The sequence below is a fragment of the Pimephales promelas genome, chromosome 6 (genome assembly GCF_988280905.1).
Source record: "Pimephales promelas chromosome 6, fPimPro1.hap1.1, whole genome shotgun sequence".
NCBI lineage: Eukaryota > Metazoa > Chordata > Actinopteri > Cypriniformes > Leuciscidae > Pimephales > Pimephales promelas.
Window position 1 is genome coordinate 8,773,363 of NC_142774.1, and position 18,019 is coordinate 8,791,381.

General features: G+C 35.9%; 1 protein-coding gene across 1 annotated transcript; it reads left to right on the plus strand.

The window, feature by feature from the left end:
* The first annotated feature begins 4,332 nt into the window (after positions 1-4,332).
* caly (calcyon neuron specific vesicular protein) lies at positions 4,333-12,528 on the plus strand. Its single transcript, XM_039688484.2, has 5 exons — positions 4,333-4,483; positions 5,775-5,905; positions 9,298-9,414; positions 9,492-9,605; positions 11,891-12,528. The coding sequence occupies exons 2-5, from the start codon at positions 5,777-5,779 to the stop codon at positions 12,059-12,061; spliced, it is 531 nt and encodes a 176-aa protein (XP_039544418.1). The 5' UTR covers positions 4,333-4,483; positions 5,775-5,776; the 3' UTR covers positions 12,062-12,528.
* The last annotated feature ends 5,491 nt before the right edge of the window (positions 12,529-18,019 follow it).

Sequence of the window (18,019 nt, forward strand, 5' to 3'; positions counted from 1 at the left end):
TCAGATACAACAGTTGCATTTCCCTGAACTCAAAATGTGATACGGGACTTGATTTTGTCCATTGGAAATTGATTGGGTGGTTGTAGTTTGCTCTTAGTGTGAACGTCATGTGAGTGACAGGTTGATCCCGCCCTCATGCCAGAGAAGAGATGTCGTCGCAAGAAGGTTCAGCTGTCTTGATTAAAAATTTCGACGGCACATGAATTAAAAATTATCATTTATAATAAATACTGCAATATTCCCTAAAAAGATAGCAAGGTGACTTTTAACTATGTACTGTAAACGGACAAGCAGAATGATACTAAGAGTGAAAAATCCCAGTGATACATCAGCAGCTTCTTCTCAGATTTGAGGACCGGAAGTAATCTGAAATATGATATACAATTCTAATCCTGCGATGTAAACATAAGCATGCAATTCCCATTTAAATTGTATGCATGTAAAACACGATTGCTCATTTAAAGAAGGTGAGAAAATAACCTACAGGGAGGAGAAGAAAATGGAGGAGTTGGAGGAAAAGCCTTTTATCTTCACCATGTGGAATTGTATAAACCTGGAACATTGAAATGGACAAATCAGTGGAGCAGAGAATGCATATACCAATGTAAGATATAAATATTACATGAAGCAGCCAGCACCATACGAACACGTCAATCCACACGCTTTGATCTCCATCTGCAGCTTTGTAGGAACAGATACCAAACGCTTTTGCTTAGACAGATTCATCTGTAACCAAAGGAAGGAATACTTCTGATTTGATTCCAGTCACCACGGTCCAGACTCCAGCAGCGCAGAAAGAGTCTTGGTTTCTGAGACGCCATTAGACATGAAACAACTGCTGCTGTAATTGCGTGTTTATGTGTTTTCTCCACAGGCGTTTGATGCGTCCGAGATGAACTTGCTCAGTGTTTGTCTAGTGTTAGTCACAACATGGCTGCTACTGCAATGGACACTTTCACGTCTACGGCTGGATTTATCAAAGGAGAACTCCGGCGAAAAATGAACCTTTGGTCTAATATAACGTCGGTACCTCAGTCGTTCTCTGAGATTTGTTTTCATGATAGTCGAATGTAAAGAGTTTTATCTCTAAAAACTGTTTAGCGTATGACGCTAGTACTGGGGGCATTTACTAAGTAAAAAGAAATCGCTAGTTTATACCACTAACAAGGCTCAAAATAGCCCCACACTCACACAGTAACATAATGAGGGTGCATCCATGCAAAACGAAGCATTGAGAACTTTGTAAGTGTACAGACCTTTTAATAAGAGGACAGTTCACTTCGTGTATACAGACAGGAGCCATCTTAGAAAATAGTCTCGATAAGTCGTGCTGAGTGAGCTGAACTTCTGAACTGTATGAACGGCGTTCGAGGATCGACTTATCGAGACTATTTTCTAAGATGGCTCGAAGTAAATTGTCTTGGTATTATCTTTGACTTGAGAAACATGACTACATCATAAAGACTTCATGAACAAATAAAGTGATAATGATTCGGTGATGATGATGTTGATGATGAATGATTCCCCCCCCCCCCATCCAGATGTCTCTTCCATGGAACTGGATGTGTTCGAGCTCAAGTATGCTTGGACTGGACCGTTTTGGAAGAGGCGGATTGTAATATGATTCCCATAACTCCCCAAGAGAAGCATTATTTTGTCAGCTGTCAGGCGCTTAGTAAATAAGCAAGTTTAGCCTGTTACATGATTTCTTGGATCACATTCAGGGTGCATCTGTGCATAACCGCTGGGGTTTTGTTTAATCCTAAAACTTTTAATAGTTTTATAAAAGTAGAGTATACATCAAAATCCTTTGTTAACTCAATTATTTTAGGCCTGTGTGAAGATATAAAATCTAGTTTAGCCTATAAAATATCCCGTGACTGGGATTTCCTGTCATTCCCTTAGATTATTAGTGGAATGAAAGCAGTTCCCAGCTGAAAGATTAGGGTTATGTCTAATTTAGGAGTCCTAGTTACTGTAAATAAGGCCTGGAAAGTTATCCAGGGCTGACCTGGGATTATCCTCAGCTTCTGTGATAAATCTGGAAAGGGCAGTTCAAAAGATTGGCGTGTGAACTTTCACTTTGTTTGCAATCGGATGTTGTGTAAATGATTACAAACAGTTGTTACTCTTCTCACTTTAGTCAAGAAGGGAAGTCGTGTTTAAAAACCAAATCATTATTTTAAATGCCACACTGCCACCTAGTGACAACAGGGAAGTCCTGAACACATCAAATGCCATTTTTGTTCAGACTATTAAACACCTTGTTCAGCTATCTTAAAATCAAGACAAATATGGTCAGTTGGCCTTTGACATCTATTGGAATTTAGAACTGATTAAACGGCTAAAGGCAACACTCAGAATGTATCAAAGGTGTAAGGCCTTTATATCCCAGATAGCACTAGTCTACTTGATGTGATGTTTACTGTTTTTAAGAGCGTTTGCTCATCTGCAATACGTCTATAGGACGTTTCCTGTCAGATGTCAAATAGACATTTAGAAGATGTCTTTAAGATGTAATGATTTGGAATGCATGTTAAACTGACATCTTCTAAACGTCTATTTGACATCTTACAGGAAACGTCCTATAGACATATTGCAGATGAGCAAATATGTTAAACTGACATCTTCTAAACGTCTATTTGACATCTGACAGGAAACGTCCTATAGACGTATTGCAGATGAGCAAATATGTTAAACTGACATCTAAACGTCTATTTGACATCTGACAGGAAACGTCCTATAGACGTATTGCAGATGAGCAAACACTCTTAAAAATACGTCTTCCAGATGTAAACATCACATCAAATAGACTTGTGCTATGGATTACTTTTAGGATGGATGTGCTTTTTTGGGGCTTCAAAATCTAGCATTCACTCCCATTATAAACTAAAGCTTGGAAGAGTTTTTTTAAATATAACTCCAACTGTGTTCATCTGAAAGAAGAAAGTCACATACACATAGGATGGCTTTGAGGCCCCCTAGGGTGATTAAATGATGGGAATTTTGGGTGAACTAACCCTTTAAAAAGAGCTGTGGTTCTTCTCAACCTTTTTGAGATCAGCGAGAGAGAACGAGAGAGAGTTTATATTATTATTATTAATAAATATCGGTATAGGTACATTAATTAACTAAAATTTATTTTATGATTCCAGAAGGTTCCAGAAATGTATTAATCAATAAAGTAAGTTAAAATCTGTTTAAGCCATAAATACTGACACTAGGTGGCAATGTTGCTTATTACAGCAAAATATTTTGGTCTCGATCCTGAGTCTGTGCTTTTGATGCATGAAGAAGTACAGAAAAAATACACTCTACATTGGGAACGATTTAATTAAGTATGCATACTGAAATATAATTGACTCAAAATTATGACTACGCTAAAAAATCGAATTAAATTTCGAAGATTTCAGTTAACTGAAGGGGAGAAAAAGAAACGGACTAGATGAGACGGACTAGATGAGAGAGTTGGCAACATTCATGACGTTTGGTAAATCCACAGCATACTCAAGATAATAAAATGTCCATAAACTGAGACAGGGTTGACGGTGATAGCTACTATTCAGTCTCTCTGTTCAGTGTGTAGGCTGTACACAATCACAATTGAAATGTCTCAGGATAATAATCAATTCTAAGCTAAATTAAATGCGGGACAAGCATTGAAAGGCTATTCTTGTTATTTTATTCTTCTTCTTTTTTTTCTCACAGTGCAATTTCTAGATATTCACATTCATATGATCACGTAGCGTACAGTAGGCTAAACTACTGTAGCCAACAAATATTGTAATGTAAAATAAAAATAAAACTGTTGTCCGGAGAATATAGCCTACGTCATGGTTAAAAGCTTGAATATTTTGTGCACTTGTTATGTAATTATTTTATGTCTCTGTAAAACATTTGACTCAAAAAGAACACATTGGGGGAAAAAATATGTTTAACTAATTTACCAAAAGTTTAACAAACAACAAATAAGAGAATAGCCTACATTTAGGCCTAAAATATAGAATAGGCTAATGAAAAATTATGAAATTCTAGATGAGACATTGTAATAATAATAATATAAAAATTATACTTGCCAAATAATTGTAGTCTACGAAATGATTCCATCTTTCGAGTCAAACGTATAGGCTATAGGTATTTTTAATTAATATTTAAAGCACCTTTTTATCCGCGTAAAGCGCACTCTTTTTGCAACACCCCTGAAAATATCAGGCTTCTGCCATTTCCATGAACATAGATCACCCCCACAAATGCCCGACGTAATTGTGAATATCATGTGTAATAAGAATTTGTCACATTGATCAGCCAGTTATGTGCTGCGATGCGGCTGACATCATACAGCGGCGACGGCCGCGGGTGCGCTTCAGTGATTCACACGCGCGCGCATGCCCCCCCCCCCCCCCCCCCCCCCCCTCCCCCACACACACCGCCATAAACAGCTAAAGCTCCGTCAGCATCAGCACCATCACCATCAAGGCAGCCAGTGAGTATCTGTATTTCATTTCCGACGAAAGACAAATGGTAGCCTGTGTTATTCGATGTCCATTTCGCCTTTGTCGTTTCTAAATGGCTGATATTAGAAAACAAAGAATTTATTCCGTTAATTAAAATTTCCCAATCGAAATTCTTTTACGTATAGTTAGAATCAATAACATCCATCATTATCCTGTGGAATAATATATCGGTGAACGAGCAGCTGTTGCGTGTATGGTCCATTGTTAGAGCATAATGCGCGTGATGAAATAACGTTAGGCCTAAAAAAAATCGCGTTTTAAGCTTTCGTTTGTGCTGAATGTATGCTATCGTCGATGTTTATGATTTGATGAGCTTTAAGTGCTGCTGCACACACAGACACAGCACACACATGCTGATGTGCGGTTACGTTACATGTTGGTCATCTCGGATAACCTTGATAGAGCCTGTGGAAGAGCCAATAAAATGCGCCTATTCTTGGCCTGCTTCACGTGCAGTGTTTGTATCAGAACAGCAGACATCAGTTTACTTGTTTGAATATAGTTTCAAATATTGTCCGTTGTCTAAAGAACATTATTGGGTGTTAACAATGTGGAAAAAACAACGGATATTTTTTCAGCAATCCATACTTATATTTGAAATATGATAAATTGCACATTAAAATGCATTATAACGTAAAGTAGGCTACTACGGGAAAAACACATGGATTGCTCTATGGAATATGTTTGGTCCCCGTTTACAAAGTATGATTTACATATATAAACAGAGTATATTGTGATTATCATTATTGTTTTTTGGTTTGTTTTTTTAATAAGTCAGTCATATTACCTTTCATATCAACATTCTTGGCTTGATTAATCTCTCATATGAACCACATAAAAAAAGCTAAGATACAATCTTTAATTAATTCACTCCTAAATATTTTTAAATTAATCGTTTAAATTATGGGAATGGCATGCCCCATCACAGCTATAGCTTTTTACTGGCCAATGTGTAAAATTGCAAAATGTCTTAATATGGACTGACATTTCCATCTATCACAGGTCTGGTGGTTATTGTGTTTTGTATTCTGTAGAGAGCTCTATAATAGCCTATTAGGATGGATGAAGATAATGAGAGGTAGTTTACCTCAGTCAGCTAATGAGTAAGACATGAGTGTGTTTTGGTGAATTATCACAGTGTCATAATGAGATGAAGAGAGATTCACAGTAACAGAGTAACAGCATCAGAGCTCCAACAGCAGACCACTCAGACTTCTTTTTTCCCCAAATATAATATCAAATTGTGTGTTTTTGTTTCAGATATGGTGAAACTAGGCAGTAACCTGGCGGAAAAGGTGACGAGACAGCCGTCGGTCGAGGACGGTTTCGACAACATCCCCCTCATCACTCCACTGGAGGTCGGACAGTTACAGCAGCCGTTCCCTGATAAGGTAATTACCGTTCGTGCATTAGAGAGCAGAACCCACGCGTAGAGCCATATGAAAGATAGCAACACACCGTATTCATAGCTAGAAACCACCCCGTTAGATCCTAGCGAATAGCCTGGCATGAAAGAAGGAATACATGTGGCACCGTCAAGATTCATTGTCACTGAGTATGATACACTTTGTCACTGAAAGGCTTTGCAAACCATCTGATCTTGCAAACGCACACACGCTCATGTCAGGACTCTCACAGATGGCTTGTATCTATTCTTAGCGCTGTAGGAGGCTAGTGCAACGGGTGGAAATGCAAAGCAGAGTTTGGATTTAACTTTGCAATGACTCATCTAAAAGAAGACATGATATAGTAGCAGGAGCTCTCTGCATTTGTAATGTGCTGAAGTAAAATCCTGTGCATCCAACAACACAGGCTGTGAAATTCCAAAATATTAGCAGTACATATACATACAATTCACTTCAGTTTCCAGCTGGATCGAAAAGTAGTGGCAGTTATGACTTTTATTCACACATTTTATTTTTACAATTATTATCGAATACTTATTTTTCCTTGAAAAATAAACTCGTCATGCCTTAAAAAAGCTTGAATGTAACTCTACGCCTTTGCCTCAGTATATGTGGCTCTCTGAATATGCAAATTAGCCCCGCCTCCACTCACTCACTCACACCAGCTCAGAGATCCACATGTTGACGATCACACTTTGACCTGATTGGTTACAAGGTAGTCTGTGACGTCAGAAACAACAGCGATTTGGAAAAATCTTATTACAGACTTCAGAACTCGCATCTCCCCTTCATAATTACACATCGGAAACTGACCTCTACCGTCCAACACTTTCTGACCTCTTACAGCTATGAATCCCTTCTCTGTTCTTAACTCAGACTATAACCAACCCACGAATATTTGTGCATTTTAGTTGTTCGAACTTGTTTTTGTCATCATTGTTATTGCTATCTTTACTGTCACTGTTATGATTACTATTTTCACTTTTATTTAATTTTTTGTTGTTTCATTGTTGTAATTGCTGTTGTTGCTGTCTTTTGCTCTCACCGTTGTGATCACCACTGCCATCATCATTGTCATTCATTATTATTATTATTATTATTACTACTACTATTATTATTATTATTATTATTATCATCATCAATATTGCCATTGTCAATGCTGTAGAATTAGAATGTAGAACTAGAATTAAGCGTCATTGTCATCACTAATGCAATAACTTCCCCCTTATCTCTTCATGGGTTTTTAATGCACCACAACATAGAAAAGGGAAAAAAAAAAAAAAAAAAAAGAATAAGTATATTTGGATAAACATCGCAAACACCAAGGCAGGCAAGACAGGCGAGAAGTAGTTTCAACGGGACAGCATCTCTGGCCCAATTTGAGACATTCTCGCACTGTACTCCCTCTTTTAATGCACTTTAGACATTGCACATAACACACACAAAAAAAAAAAAGAAAAATATAGAAAAGATAGGGACTGATGAGATGTGGGGGAAGGTTGTCTTATATTATATTATATTATTATATTATATTATTATATTATCATATTTTGTACAGGATTGACAATGGCAATTGTTACATAGGAGGAAGGATGGAAATAAAAATCTACAAAAACAATATGGGCAGTATGGTGGTAGTGGGGAGTGATGGTAATGACAATGGTAATAAATAATAAATGGTTACTTTGTGTACACACGCATACACATACCCACGCTCATACACGCTCACTTACACACTTAGATCAAACACTTAAATCACTCTTGCCACTGCTGGAATTATGGATTTACAAGATTGCTCACTACTGCACTATGTTGGTTTGTTTGTATGTATGTCTGACTGTTAAATAAAAAAAAAAAAAAAAAAGAAAGAAACAACAGCGATTTCAAACTGTGTTTTTGAGACAGGGTTCCAGACTGTATATGCGACCATTTTTTGAGAATGTGCGAGTTAAAATTATATGTGGTCGCATATGTGCGAGTGGACGCTCGCGCAACAGAATGCCGTAGTATCAGCTGCTGCAGTCTGTAACTTGTGTTCAAAATGAATGAGTAGGCTACATCATGAATCCATTTTCCAAACCGTGTTTTTGACTTATCCTGAATCACTACGGTACGCCTATAATAAGTGTTTATATTCGGACTATTTTATCCCGGGGTCGACTCGGATGCGGAGTTGCCCAGTGCCTGTTTGACTCGCCATAGACATTAATGGAGAGAAGTAGCTCCGGCTACAGTGTTCTTCCGCAAGACAGTTTATTTATTGACGAACGTAGATGTCGAGCGCATTACACATTGATGGTGGAACGCGCCAATTACGAATTCACAAATTAAGGCATATAAAAATGAAAATCTCACGAAACAGCGTGCCCCTTCCTAGAGTCTTTTCAGCGGTTGGATGAGAGTAATCGCTCGCCTGAGGAAAAGGAAATTATTATAAAATGCAGAATGTAAGTTTGAGATTTCTGATTTTTGTTACAACTATAAACTTTAATAACGAAAAATCCGAATTAGCTTATTATAATACTCTAATCTTTTAATAATGCATACTTTTTGTACTGCATACATTTGAATGTTTAATGTATAATGTATAATTAAATGTATAGTTAAATGTATAATTCAAATAATTATAATATATATAATTATAAATTTGAATTTTATAATTCAAATTTAAAATTGAATTATATATATATATATATATATATATATATATAATTGATTTAAAATTGTGTATATATATATATATATATATATATATAAATAATTCAAATTTAAAATGCTTAAAATTACAGATTAAAATTACTGTCCAAAATCCATGTAAATCCTGAAATTTGCCAATGATAATTAATATATTACAGGTATTTATGCTGCAACCCAGAAAGCCTTTGCTAGCTTTTGGTCCATTAAAACCACTATTCATCAGCATGCATTGATTAATCCCATGGCATGTAGCAAAAAAAAGGGGTGCGACCAAATCAAATGCTGAGAAAGTTGGTAGCAGCAGTTCAACCACTGGAAAAGTTAGTCTGGAGCCCTGTGAGACTGTCTTTAGTTCACTGCAGTTTTAAGGAGAAAATGAAAGAAAACCATGCAAAATTTAACTCATCCATTTAAATGAATGAATCACAAATTTGTCTTCATTTGGAGTACATAAGGCTTGTTAGTCACAAGCTGGTAGACAATCTCGATCCGGTTGACAAGCTGGTTGATAAGCTAGTAACCAGTGGTGACATTGGAAAACACTGCTACTCGCTTCACATGGTTTTCCATCAAAGCTTACTATGAAAGCAGCGAACCCATTCTTGTGGTTTCTGCCCCCTTCTCATTTTGTTCATTATGTGGAACTTTTAATAGTTCATTCTTTCTCTCTGACTCCATAGGTGATTGTGAAAACCACAACAGAGTATCAGCTGAAGGAGAAGAAGAGGAAGATGTATGTGCCCAGCATCAAGAAGCTAAACATAAACCTTTATGATGAGATGTCAGAGAAGCTGAAGGTAAAGCAGTTGTAAACATTCATCCTACACATTAAAAACAGAAGGCGTGAGTTCATGTGTGAATGTCTGTTTTCCAGCTGACTGGGTTGATCATTATTACCTTGGCGTTCCTGGCGTGTCTGCTGCTGTTGGTCATGTATAAAGCGCTGTGGTATGATCAGCTCGGCTGCCCCGAGGGCTTCGTTCTCCAGGTAAACGCACTAGCTCTGTCCCCGCTGATAGAGATCATCTGTGCTCTACTTTAGAAGCCATTTTCGGTCTGAAATGTAGAGGACCGATAACACACTTCATTGAGCTAATGTCTGCACTTGTGGCTTTAGTGAAAACTAGCCTGTGGCTAGTATGACCCTAGCATGCCCATATGACACCTCAACATGACGCATCCTACTTTTTCACTCTCAGGGAAGCGTCTCCGGATGGTGGTATTCTATTGCTACCGGTAACACAGAAAATTCACTAGGTTTTGGAGCAGAGCGATTAAGTATTAACTGAATCTTTAGTTTGTGTGATATTCGTTTAACATGTTTAGTTCACAGCTCAGCCAAGCTTAGTCGTCTTAGTCCTCTCGGAGTGTGAGAATGTCTTTAATTAGTCTGAAGCATGACTAAACTGTGATTAAGGCCTGCAGGGGTTTCCACCTCTCCCCCTTTGATGCAGATACCACTGCTGTAATTAGCGTGCCACACTAATGTAGCGTTGCTAACTTGAAGAGCGGGAAAATTGCTTCTTGTTAAGATGGAATGAGGTTTATGGAAGCTTTGGCATGTTGACGTCTCTTGATTGATGCCTTTCAGTCACAAAACGCCAAATTTTCTATTATTTTGCTGTGGGATGGTCACTTTATGCTTCTAAGCATCTGTTTTACAAAAGTTAGCATTACATAGAAATAGTCTGTCAGAGCCACATTTAGTTGTTTTTTTTTTTAATAATTTAAGATTAGAAAAATTCTGTGTTAGCTCTTTAGTTTTGGTATTATGTACTTTCGATTTAAATAGTCTATTCCATACATTAGAATATGTATTATATGATAAATTAGTTGTTTTTTCAACAACATTGACAAAAAAGGTAGGTTGAAGACATACTCTTTTCGAAATATTACATGGCCAAACTTCTCTTTTATTTTCTAGAATGTACATATTGCACTGTATTCTGTATTACAAAAAGCCCAGATGATCTACTGTTTTCTCAAATGATCATTTTACATCAGACCCACAATGCAGTGTACATTTTTGAGATAAACGATGAAAATGTCTTTTTAGCCGCCGTTTTTAGAATATATTTTTTTACTCGTACTGTGATTATATATTTTCATCATACTGACAGGAAACAAAAAATTGGATTAAATATGCACAAATGCTAACGTTTGTATTTCTGAGATGATAATTAAACATGCAATATAATGAGACAAAGAGATTGTATACTACTATTTGAAATGCTTGTATAATAAAGTTTTGCTTGCTATTTTTACATGCATTATATATATATTATATATATATATATATATATATTAGTTATATGTGTGTATATGTTTATATATACATTATATGTGTGTGTATGTGTACACAGGTGACTCATACGTATAATTTTTATATATACATATAATATTAACGACTTTTGTGTTAGATGCGATTAATCAATTTGACAGCACATAACATATCTATATATATATATATATACATATATATATACACATACATGCATATAATGTGCTGTCAAATCGATTAATCACATCTAACATGGTTTTTGTTTATATGTGTGTATATATTTATATATATATATATATATATGTATGTGTACACAGGTGACATGCGTATAATTTATATATATACATGCTATATAAACAACAACTTTTGTGTTAGATGAGATTAATTGATTTGATATATATATATATATATATATATATATACACACACACATACATATAATGTGCTGTCAAATCGATTAATCGTATCTAACAAGGTTTTTGTTTGTGTGTATATATATATTATATATGTGTGTGTATGTGTACACGTGACGCATATGTATAATTTATATATATACATAAAATATAAACAACAACTTTTGTGTTCAATGCAATTAATCGATTTGACAGCATATAATTCAGTATGTTGAAAACTAGTATTCCATTAAGAAATATTTTTTAGCATTTCAGATATTTAATGCAAAGAAATGTAGTTTTTTGCTGTTGGATAATGTGCTAAGTGTGTATGTTCAGGGCTTCACATCAACTCGGCGCTCTTGGAAAAGATGGCGATAGAAAGACTTTGTCCACTTGCACAATATCGATTTCCCCAAATCTATTCAAGTGTGTAAATGGAAGCGTTTCAGCGGTTTGTCTGCTTTACCGATGCAACATCAACAGGAACGCAGAGCTCCGTGACATTCACCTTTATGTTTGATTTATTAGAGAACCTGCCTGACCTTCTCCGTACTAGCTAATGTATTCCCGTCTAACCTTTTCCACTTTGTAATCCAGCACAGACACTGCACCCCGGCGGCTCTGGAGATGTACTACCCTGAGCAGAGCTCCAGGGGCAGCTTGTACACCGCCATCACCCACCTCAACCAGGCCAAGAAGAACATCCCAGAGCTGTCCCCTCCCTGGCTCCCGGTCATGAAGGACGACGTCAACCACCCCGAGAAGTAACTGCCTTTCATTCATCTGAAAGGGCTTGTGAGGAGGACACAAGCCAGAAATGTTCATCGGAAATGTTCATTGTGTTTAATTTAACATGTGGGAATATGACGCGAATAACTATTTAGATTAACTGTGTCTGAAGTGAAGCCTGTGGGGGGTTCCTAGGTTTCTACTTTCTCAGTCTTTTGCAATACAAATGCTTTCAGCCACTCAGACTTCTACTCCCAATCCCGTTTAGAAGAAATCTAGGATGATCAGTTTTAAATGTCACTACGCCACGTGTTTCGATGGCACGTCTCATTGTAGGTTTAGTAGTGGTGCTTGTAGTTCTGCGACGTGTGTTAGGCGTTAGGTTTCATTTGGAGTCATTTAGATTAGTGTAATGAATTGTGCATTGGCTGTGAATCGTGCTCTAATGAAATGCAGTTCAGCTGAGAAACAAATTCATTGGCTAGAAAAAGCATTCCAAAAACTCCGATCTTTTTCCCTAAAATCAACGGGAACCACTGATTGTTGTCTTAAAGCAATGTGTCTTTGATTTAAAAGAGAATTTTGAGTTTTGGTTTGTTTTTGTTTTTTTGTACGTTTTACTAAATGAGATCCGACTTTTGATCGTGAGGATGAAATGATTGGTGCAAACGGTAGATTTTATACACATTTGCATGCTTGCCTTGTTCCATCCTAGAATCTAAAAAAATGAATGTAAATTGGAATAATGGTAAACAATCATTTTTAGGTCTTACAAAAGGTAACATTATTCTGTTTGATTGTTTGTGTGCTGAAACATTTACACACTAAGCACCAGCAGCTATTTAATGTTATACATTTTCAAGAGAAAGTTCAAGAATGTGATCACGCCTCATGAATGTATAAACTTACAATATGTTTCCCCCTTCTCTGTTCACTTACTGTGCTTTATATTTATCTATGGTGATCTGTATTATTTTTTTTCAATGGCTATAAACATGTAAAGTTCTCATGTGTATTTATTTATGTATTTATCTGAGTCATTTGCAGAAGAGATGAACTGAGGTTCTTGTAAGGGTCCGCAGGTTAAATCTTAAACCCTGTAGTATTACTCATTTCTGTGTGTGACAAAAATTCATCCATCCTCAATGGATAATAACAGAATAAAGGTTTCAGTATTCACCAGCACTGTGTTCTGTCATTGCGTACAAGTTTCTGTGCAGTTGTACTTCTAATGCCGTATAGGTTGCTATTCATAAAATCAGACCTTTGATTCTAAAACAGGGGTATTGTAAATTACCAAGAAGGCATAACACATCATTTATTAGTTGTAGTCAGAGGTGGACAAAGTACACAAGTTCCTTACTCAACTTAAAGTACAGACTACTGGTCAAATATGACTCCGTTACAAGGAAAAGTTGTAAAGAATGACTTTTACTTAAGTAAAAGTACAGACGTACTCGTTTTTAAAAGTACTTGAGTATCAAACGTAAATGTGAATGTATTGTTTTATTATTGTTGTATGTAATACTCACAGTAGCTACCTTATGCCTCTGTAGCAACCTGATACACCAGTTATTAGTATCTGTGGTAGGAGCTTTTAAAATGTTATAAAACGTATAGAAATTAAACAACTGAACTGACAAAAAAAGACAGCTGTAATCATTATCTATTATCTATTTTGTCTATCATCTAACTGTATGGACACTGACAAAGTTCTCAATGCTTCGGTTTGAATGTAGGGACCCTTATTATGCTACCGTTTTAGTGTGGGGCTATTTTGAGTCTTGTTAGTGGTAATAACAAGTGATTTTTATTTGTCATTACTCTATGCCCTATATACTAGCGTTATAGGCTAAACTGTTTTTAGAGATAAAACTATTTACATTCGGCAATCATGAAAACAAATCTCAGATAACGGTTGACTAGGTAACAATGTGTAATTAGACCAAAGGTTCATTTTGTGCCAGAGTTCTCCTTTAAGTTAATAAAAATGTAATTCAACTGAATTAAAAAAATTATACCAAAGGGAAAAACAAGTCAAACCTTAAATTATATAATGACGGTATATTTGTCAAAAATTCATATTTTTATTTTAAGAAGTTGTTACATTTTTATAGACTGTATTTTATGTAACTTATATATAAACAATTTAAAGTCACCATCAAATTTCAACATTTGCTAATACATTTTTAAAATCAAAAGTTACATTTGTTAATATTAATTAATCATGCAATGTGAACTAACATGAACAAACATTGAACAGCTGTACTTTTTATTAACTAACGTTAACAAAGGTGAATAAATACTGTAACATTATTAATGTATTGCTCATTGTTCATCATGTTAATACATTGATTAATCTTAATAAATTAGACCTTATTGTAAATGTGCCCTCATAATCTATAATTAAAATACCTTCCTCTCCCTCTTGCAGTGTTTACCGGCATGAGGGCGGGATCAACCTGTCACTCACATGAGATCCACCAATAGTGAACCACAACCATCCAATTAATTCCCTATGGACAAAATTAAGTCCGGCTCTACATTTTTTTATTTCCGTTTCACTCTAAATACTATTACAACTTCCGTTTCTGTTTATGCCGGCTTTTAAATATAAAAATAATGCATTTAAGAAGTTTCCCATTTAGACATAACTTTAAAAGACTCAAATATCATAAAACCTAAAGAACACACAGGATTTCACACCATGTTCCTTACAGTCCCCAGTGTAATTTACATTTTCATGCCTTTTGCTGTACTGTTTTTCAGCCGCTGAACCCAATAAATTGTTAAAAAGTAATTATATGAGACTTGCATAGTCAGCACACAGCTGGTGTTGCCAGGGGAAAGGGCGTTCATTTGAGTGAGGGTGTAAAGTGGTTGTGGGTCAAGCCCTGTTTGAGGAGTTTGTGTGTGTGTTTCTCAGTAGGATCTCCCGAATACTGGCGCCAGGAGAGAATGCCTCTCTCTCTCTCTCTCTCTCTCTCTCTCTCTCTCTCTCTCTCCTCTCTCTCTCTCTCTCTCTCTCTCTCTCTCTCTCACTCTCACTGTATCTCCTTAACTCCTCTCTCACGCACATACTTGCAGATAAAATGAAGTGTCAAAATACTCAACTCAGAACGACAGCCTACCCAGTGAACTGTCCACAAACTCATTTTCTGCTGAATCCTCCACAAATAGGCTACCTCACAATGAAAATAAGACAAATACACTACCACCAGTAAACATCTTTCTTTTCCTATGTCCTTATGTTGCATTCTGGAGTAATTATTCAGAACTATATTTGTTTTACTTAATAAAAAGAATGACTTGTTTTTGATTTGACTGTATCTTCTGTTACACAGCTCACTGAAAGAATCTCACTGTGAAAACTCAGTGCCACCTACTGGACTTTGTTTACAATCACCTGACGTGGCACTGTATTAGCAAACTTGTTTTCTGTTATGCTTGTTTTCCTTTGCTTTGTTGTTTTGTTTTCCTTTGCTTTGTTTTTTGTTTTGTTTTGCCTTGCTTTTTGCTTTTCGATTTGTTTTGTTTTGCTTTGTTTTGTTGTTTTGTTTTGCCTTGCTTTTTGCTTTTCGATTTGTTTTGTTTTGCTTTGTTTTGTTGTTTTGTTTTGCCTTGCTTTTTGTTTTGTTTTGTTTTTTACTTTGTTTGGCTGTTTTTCTTTGTTTTGTTTTGCCTTGCTTTTGCTTTTTGTTTTGTTTTGTTGTTTTGTTTTACTTGGTTTTGTTTTGTTTTGCCTTGTTTTTTGTTGTTTTGTTTTGCTTTGTTGTTTTGCTTTGTTGTTTTGCTTTGCTGTTTTGCTTTGTTGTTTTGTTTTGCCTTGCTTTTTGCTTTTTGTTGTTTTGTTTTGCTTTGTTTTGCTTTGTTATTTTGTTTTGCTTTTTTATGGTTTGTTTTGCTTTGTTTTTTTTGTTTTGTTTTGCTGTTTTTCTTAGTTTTTTGCCTTGCTTTTGTTTTTTGTTTTGTTTTGTTGATTTGTTTTACTTGCACTCTAAAAATTGCTGGGTTATTTTAACCCAATTTTGGGTAAAATATGGACAAACCCAGCCATTGGGTTACATCTTTAAATGACATTTTTTTACCCAATGGCTGGGTTTGTCCATATTTTACCCAAAATTGGGTTAAAACAACCCAGCATTTTTTAGAGTGTGGTTTTGTTTTGTCATTTTGTTTTGCCTTGCTTTTTGCTTTGTTTTGTTGTTTTGTTTTGCTTTGTTTTGTTGTTTTGCTTAGTTCTATTTTGACCATGACATTTTCTTCAAGTTAGTTTTTCTTACCTCAATAGTTCTTCTTTTTCATTTAGTTAGATTTATGCTTAAAACAAGAAACTAAGCCCAGGTATAGACTAATACAATACTTGTATAATATGTAATTATGTACTTAATTCTAAAAATTCAAGTCACCATGGAAACTTCTTATAAACTTCTTATTTTATTATAAAACTATAACATTCTTAGTTTTATGGAATATTGCAATATTGCATTATATTTCATGTTCTGGAAAAGAAGCCTTAAAAAAGATTAATTTATTTTTTTCTGCACTGCACATAAATTCTTCAGCAGCAGTACAATCCATTGATGTATGATAATCATGTGGCTTTGAAAGAGTTATTCAAATTACCCAATTACATTCGTTTTAGTTTGTATAGTGTATACTGTGTGTAGCATCTGTGATTTACTGAGGCTGTAAAACCACCTTCAATTGAGAAGTGTTGACAGCCTCTGGTTTTTCCGTTGACTTTCCGTTTCTATAAATGTTCAAACTGCGTAAAAAGTGTGTTCTTGTTTTAGCGCTATGACAGGGAGTTTATTGCCGTAACAAGAGAACCTCCTGACCCTTACAGGCCGAGCAAAAAAGCCCTTTCATACGTCATGCACGAACCGAGTCTCTCCGTTTTGATCGTCTGCCCTTCAAGTAAAGGCCATATTGCAGTCATAAAGGGATCAATGAGAAATCAAGTGACTTACAACTGTCAAAGCATAATAACAGCTGGCAGGCCTGTCGTGACACTGGGCAACTGCCAGTGTACAGTGTGTGCGCTCTGTGTTTTTATTGAATGTGGGATCTGTTTTGAATGACTGTCTGAATGAATGTCTTTAAGCTGCTTAAGGGCAGCATGTAGCCCTTGATTTATTCGTTTAGGAACGGCTTGGCGTGGAATCCTTTCCCAAACTCTGCAGTTTGCAGCAATTTATGCTTCAATGAGGGAGAAACCCACAGAAACAAATATTTGGGTGTGCTCCATAATGAAATGGCCATATTTGTACTGATTATATTGAGTCATAAGCCTGTTTAAACAAAGCCTGGCTACACAGGCAACCATTTAAGATCATTATATTAAACAACAGACCAGGACTGTCCTACGGCCATGAAGAGTAAGAGAAGTATGCAGTAATTGTGCCGGCCGTCTAAATGATCTTTGTTTGATCTTTACTTTGTGATGCTTAAATTCAGTACAATAAATGTATGATGTTTATTGAGGCAGAGAGGCTTTGAGCACTGTGGCAAAGCATCTCTTTATTTTCATATTCAAGTTTATCATTTATTTATTTATTATTATTTTGTAGTATTTCATTGATTTGATTTGATTTCATTCAGTTCCTAAACCAATTAAAGGCAGAATTATAGTGTCGCCCAGAATCGCTGGAGCCATAACGTCATTCTCCTGTTGAGAAAATGCAGAATTCGATGGCAAAATTAGAGGGTAAAAATGTTAATGACTTACAAATGGGTATGTATCAGGACTTCACATCCACTTACAACCTGTCCCCGATCTCTAATCCAAATTTATGGCAATTACACACGTGGAGCAAATTCTTAGACAAGTAAATTAGAGGCAGTCTGAGGTCTGGGAATCGTGTGTAGTTACCGCATTCGCTCTTTTTTTACGTTGTGAGTAATAGATGCCAATTTAAAGTCTCACAGACAGAGGAAGTTGTTGTTATTTTATCGACGTCTTAATTGTAAGAACATGGACCATGTGCCTCAGCA

Bases quoted from the DNA above. Each gene is read 5' to 3' on its own strand.
- caly (XM_039688484.2), top strand. From the start codon at position 5,777: ATGGTGAAACTAGGCAGTAACCTGGCGGAAAAGGTGACGAGACAGCCG. The intron at 5,906-9,297 runs GTAATTACCGTT...CTGACTCCATAG, and splicing joins AGCAGCCGTTCCCTGATAAG to GTGATTGTGAAAACCACAAC. The intron at 9,606-11,890 runs GTAAACGCACTA...TTTGTAATCCAG, and splicing joins CCGAGGGCTTCGTTCTCCAG to CACAGACACTGCACCCCGGC.